General features: G+C 57.8%; 1 protein-coding gene across 2 annotated transcripts in view; it reads left to right on the top strand.

The window, feature by feature from the left end:
• The first annotated feature begins 2,635 nt into the window (after window positions 1-2,635).
• Window positions 2,636-5,642, top strand: part of PRR20G (proline rich 20G) — a 6,506-nt gene continuing 3,499 nt past the window's right edge. Inside the window, exons 1-3 of one of the 2 annotated variants that reach the window (XM_014584710.1) lie at window positions 2,636-2,738; window positions 4,184-5,065; window positions 5,447-5,505. In XM_014584710.1, coding sequence (XP_014440196.1) covers window positions 5,454-5,505 — 52 coding nt within the window. In that variant the 5' untranslated portion in view covers window positions 2,636-2,738; window positions 4,184-5,065; window positions 5,447-5,453. Of the gene's footprint in view, window positions 2,739-3,958; window positions 5,066-5,446; window positions 5,506-5,642 lie in introns of those variants that run through there. The other variant, XM_014584709.1, reaches the window with a different exon arrangement.

Genomic DNA, 5,642 nt, shown 5'->3' with positions numbered 1-5,642 from the left:
CCTGGCAGACTTTGGTTTGAGACTGGACTCAGCTCAAAAATCACGCTAGCTGTATGCGTGCCCTAAACCCTAGGCCGAGGGTGGAGGGGGGCTGTGGCACGACCATCTCCCTGGGCCTAACCCTAACCCTCTCTCTGGCGAGTGAATGTGCCCTATGGGAGAGATCTAAAAAAATACAAATAAAATTAATAGAGAACTGTATTTCTGGGTAAGAACACTTAACATATTTGAAAATATGTCATGGCCAGGCCAGCCTGTAGCTCAGTGGCTAGGGAGCCAGATCCCACACGCTAACTAGGGATCAAATCCCAGTCTCTGCGGCTTGAAACAGGCCTGGTGCATTGCATGTCCCCAAATCCCAACACGATGGAGAAATGGAATGCAAGGGATTGGGAAGGGAAGGAAGGGAAGCACCCCATTGGGGACGATGCCTTCTCTCCTCCCCGTCTCCTGTCTCTCTGATGAGAACACATTCCGATGACATATTTTAACAGTATGTGTCTGCCAGCCAAGCACATGTAAAGGTGATCGGCATCATTCTGACATCACAAAATTGCAGATTAAGCAGCAGCACGATGGCACCACACTCCTGTTAGAATAGAATGGCCAAATCCAAAAGACTGACAACGCCAAATGCTGGTGAGGGCGTGGAGCCACGGGAACGCAGCGATGATGGTGGGATGGAAAATGGTGCTGCCACTTCGGAGGGCAGGTGGGCCATGCCTGACAGAGTCAGCTCCGCACCGCTCTCCAACCCGGCGGTTTTGTGTGCTTGGGTATCTACCCAAACCACGTGAGAACTTATGTCCACACAAAAACGTCCACCCAATGTTTACCACAGCTTTATTTATGATCGCCAGATCTTGGAAGCAACCAAGATGTTTTGCAATAGGTGAAAGCGTAAGTAAACTGTGGTGCATCCATAGAGTGGAGTACTATTTACAAAGAAAAAGAAATGAGCTATTGAGCCACAGGAAGTCAAGAGAAATGTTTTAACTATTTACATTATTTACATGCATATTTCTTTTTTTAAGAATTATTTTAGTTGGGAACCAGCAGTTAGTGTAATGACTATGTCGCTGGACTCCCACGTAGTTGACTGCGGTTCGCGTCCCAGACCCGGTGACTTAAAACTCACGCCGGGCGCGTGTGTGTGCGTGCCCAAGATCCCGAGAGGAGAATGGAGGAGAAGGGATTGTGGCGTGGCCATCCCCCCTGGGGGGTGATTTCTCGCTTTCTGTCTCTATGTCTCTCTCTGTCAGTCTGGCAAGTGCATGCGCCCTATAGTGAAAACCTCTCCAAAAAAAAAAAAAAAGAATTATTTTAGTTAACTTTATTTATTCATTTATTTTCATTTGACCAGAGAGGGACAGAGTGAGAGAGAGAGAGAGAGAGAGAGAGAGAGAGAGTCACTAGGTCTGGGATTCAAACCACAGGTGTCCATGTGCGATTCCAGTGCTCTTAACCACCGTGCCACCTGCCGGCCCCTTACATGCATGTTTCCAAGTGAAAGAAGCCAGTGTGAAAGGGTTATCTGCTCTGACATCCCAGAGAAGGCAAAACCAGGGGACTAGGAGAAAGCTCACCGGTTGCCAGGGGCCACCGCGCCACATAAGTGCGAGGAATCCGTGGGTAATGAGCAGCAGGTGGGGTCAGGCCAGCCTGCACACCGAGACGCCCACGTCACGGAGCGGGCCCTGCCCACGGGAGGCGTGGGCTGCTCATGGCAGCTTCTCTCCGGAGCCCAGTGCAACGGGGCACCTGACAAACATCCATTCAGCCAGCTGTCATGGCCACGGTCACAGAGACATCGTTCCGGTTGCACGTGCCACTCCCAGGGTGCGCGAGCCAGAGAGCCACGCCCACACGTCTCTCTGCCTGGCCCTCCCAAGCCCTCAAGGTCAGCAAACACAAGGAGGGTGTGGGCACTGGCACAGCCCAGAGGGGCTGCCCGGGACCGGCCTCAGGGGTCAGTGGCCTTGGGACTGGATGCTGAAGAAGCCATCAGAAAAGCAGAGCGGGAGTTTGGTGTTGGGAGTGGCTGGTAGGGGCGAGCCAAAACAGGAAAAGACGGGCCGCCACAGCTGCCGCCTCCGATGCCGCTGGAGCGCGGGGCAGAGGCTTGACCCAGAAACTGGCGGGGCTCGTGCAGATTCAGCCTGCCGGAAAGGAGGGCTGGCCGGGTCGCCGCGGTGCTGGGCATCATGCAGAGCGCCCTGGCTCGTTTCTCCCTCCTTGAGCTCCTCGGGCCCGGCCGGCTGCCACCCTGGCTTTGCGCGAGGCTTTCTGGTTGCATTTGCCGCATCTTCCACCCTGCCTTCCCTGGCAGCCCCCGATCTGGCGTGTGTGGTTCTTGTCTTTAGAAATGCAAGCGCGTTTGAAAACAGCATCCATTGCTCTGTGTGTTCTCCATTTACGGGGCTGGCTGCACACACTAGGTCTTACTGTACTGCTTCCCTTTTCATTGCTCTGTGTGTTCTCCGTTTACGGGGCTGGCTGCACACACTAGGTCTTACTGTACTGCTTCCCTTTTTTACTCAACAACATGGATTTTCAGGGTCGAAGAGTTCGTGAAAATGTGTATTATGAAAAAGCTGCGTGGATTTCACCTCTCTCTTTTCTCTTTTTAATTGCAGGCAGGCACGTGCCCCGCGGGGGTCGGGGTGAGAAGGCACCTCTGTGGGGTGTGGTCACACCACAATCCCTTCTCCCCATTGGTCCACCCCGTCAGGATTCGGGTAGGTACATACACATGCCAGGTATGTTTCTCAAGCTGCTGGAGCTGGGACTAGAACCGTGGTCAGCCATGTGGGTCCAGCTCACCGAGGCGGGGCCAGCCTCCATTCCCAGCGGGGTCTCGACGTGGTGACTCATTCCAGCCTCCGGCCAGCCCGGGACCATGTTCCAGCGTGTGCCCAGCGTACTCAGGGAGGACTCTGGGTCACCCGGAAGCTTCCCATGGGGGCTCGCCTCAGAGAGCCTCCACCCCTGCAGTGCCACGGCCTGGCCCGGGTCCGTCTTTCGGCGGGTCGTTCGGGACCATGCTAGGAGACGGATTAGCCCCTCCGCCCCGCAGGGGCGTCCACGCTGGGATCCTGGCCCCGGTGACCCGGAGAGCATGTGTGCACCTGTGTGTGTCCCAGCTCCAAACAAGATGGAGAAACGGAGAAGGGCTCGGTGTGCGCGTGCCTGCTGGGGACGCCTCCTCCCTCTCCCTGTCTCTGTCTCTCTCTGGTGAGTGCAACACACTCTGGCAAGTTTTAAAACATTGATAAATTAAAAATTGAGTGTATTATTGGTTATCATGAGGCTGCAGGCTAGAACGCCGAGACACCACTCCGCAGACGCCGGAACGGCGGGCCAGGCGGTGGGGGACAGTGTCGGCTCTGGGAGTGCGTGGCACCACAGGGCTCTCCCCCGTGGCTGCAGGGGCAAACCAACCGCCAGTCAGGAAGCCTAGTGGGTTTTTAGGGAGCTGGGAGCACCCGACAGCTGACCTAGAAGTCGGTCTCGGTCCACCCAAGGGCTGCACCCAAATGCTCACAGCAGCTCTGTTCTCACTCCCCATAGCTGAAACAAAAGCCATGTCCATCTCTGATGGGGAACAGGCGACCCTGCTGCGGCCTGGCCACACAGTGGGAGGGGACGACCAGAGCAGTCCCGGCCGCGCCACCTGAGGCAGCGAGCTGGCCTGGAGCACACGCTGGTCCGCAGACGTGAAGCTCGAGAACAGGCAAAGAAAGCCTCCCACGAGGCGAAGGAGTGGTGCCCTGCGGCGGAGCCCTGGAGTGGCCGTCCTGTCTCGCCACGGTGGCGTTTCCCGAGTGCGCCTGTACCAGAACCCCCTGAACCGAGCCCGTGGCATGAGGCTTACACCGCAATAAAGCTGACTTGCAGGACAAGGAGAAACAGGGCGGAGGGCTGTGCGGAGCGCTCACCCACACCTCACCGGCGATTCCCAGACTCCGAGCGCCGTCCGGGGCCACGTGCTGCACGCCCGCGGCTTGCTTCTCGCCCTGAGCCGCCTCTGAGCCCTCTCCCCCCTGACAAAATGCCGCTCCACTCTTCACCGGGTCACTCAAAGCCCCTTCTGGCCAACGGGCGATGACCAGACTGGGGTCCTGCCCTCAGAGCAGGTTGCTGGTCCCCTGGTTTTAAGAAGTTGCTTTCTGTCCCCTCCAAGGTGCCCACGCCATCCCTTGTGCGTTCCTCCAATGCGTCCCAACGAGGCGTGTCCTCTGCCTCCCACAGCCCCCGGCAGTCAGGACCCGCGTCTAACCAGGGCTGCAGCTGCACCTGCCTCCCCACGTTCATGCCACCGCCCACCGCCCCTCATGGTGGGTGGCTGCTTCTGAAATGCTACTCCACCGTGTCACCTCCCACCCCGACACCTTCCCACGGCTGGCACCGGACGCCCCTAGGAAGGAAGACCCTGTGAGGTCTCGGCTGGCACCGCACCCCTGGGCTGGTGCCGGCCTCCCCACGTCCCTGGGATGCGCCTGGACGACGCCCATCCTATCCTCCCCGTTTGGTCCTTCATGGCCGGGTCCAAGAATCCTGCAGATTCAGCCCATGCAGGCCTCCCTTGACTGGAGGAAGGCACCCTCAGACCTAATTAACCACCTGTCAGTCTCATTCCACACCACCCTTTCCCTGGCACTAACTTAATCACAGGCATTCCCTGCCACCGTAATGATTAAATTAGTCGATCAGCGCGCCCGGGCTGCGTGCACCGCCCACTTGACAGGCAGCAGACTATCCAATGATCGTTCCAAGTCAGGCCAGGCCCAGCCCATCCTAGCTCCGCCCATCCTGGCTCCGTCCAGCCTTGTCCTGCCCCCTACTCCACTCTCATCCAATCAGGTGCCAGCTGGCAGTGGGGGTCTCCTATAAAAGGACTGGGCGCCGACTAGCGAGCACATTACTGCCGAGCGCCTTGATCCTGCATCGTGCAGAGCCTCCAGACGCCTCCAGACCCTAACCCTCAGGCCCCTGCTCCTGGACGGGTCGCCTGGTTTCCAGACTCCAGAGCCCACTGCGAAGAGCTCCAGGCCAGGGAGATCAGGTGCGTGTTTGGGTGTCCTGGAGAGGGGTGGACTTCATGTTGTCCGTGGGAACAGAGGCAGGTCCAGACCTCTGATCCCCGTCTTCCTGCCTCTCCCTTCACCTCTTCTCTCCTCCCGCTGAGGGTCTTCACTCCACTTGCTCAAAGCTAATCTCATCTCCCACCCTGGCCTGCAGGGTCCCTGTTCCCCTGGAGACACTGCAGCATGTCCGAGCTCCCACCCTCCCTCACAGTCCGCTGGGCTGGGCTCTGCAGGCCTCCCAAGTGGGGTGAGGCCGGTCCCTGGGCAGTGCCCACCTGGGGAGGCTGGGTGGCTGCTGCTTGGGATGTGTGTGGTTTTAAGCTCCCAGACTAACAGGTTTCCACCCCCTTCACCTGCAGACGCCTCATGGAGGAGCAGAGACCCCCAAAGCGACTGTGCTCAACAGCCCCTAGTCAAGGTACTGTTACTCTTCATCGTTTTCCTGGTTTTTATTCTACTTCTAGCATTTTGTTTGATGACAGAGACTCAAACGTGGCGTAGTGTAAGACACATCGGGCCTGCTCCGTCTCAGCTCCCTGCGCCCTTGAAATGAGG

The sequence above is a fragment of the Tupaia chinensis genome, unplaced genomic scaffold (genome assembly GCF_000334495.1).
Source record: "Tupaia chinensis unplaced genomic scaffold, TupChi_1.0 Scaffold147500_2, whole genome shotgun sequence".
Taxonomy (NCBI): domain Eukaryota; kingdom Metazoa; phylum Chordata; class Mammalia; order Scandentia; family Tupaiidae; genus Tupaia; species Tupaia belangeri.
Note: the sequence above shows the minus strand (reverse complement) of the source record. Positions and strands in the feature narration are given on the sequence as shown.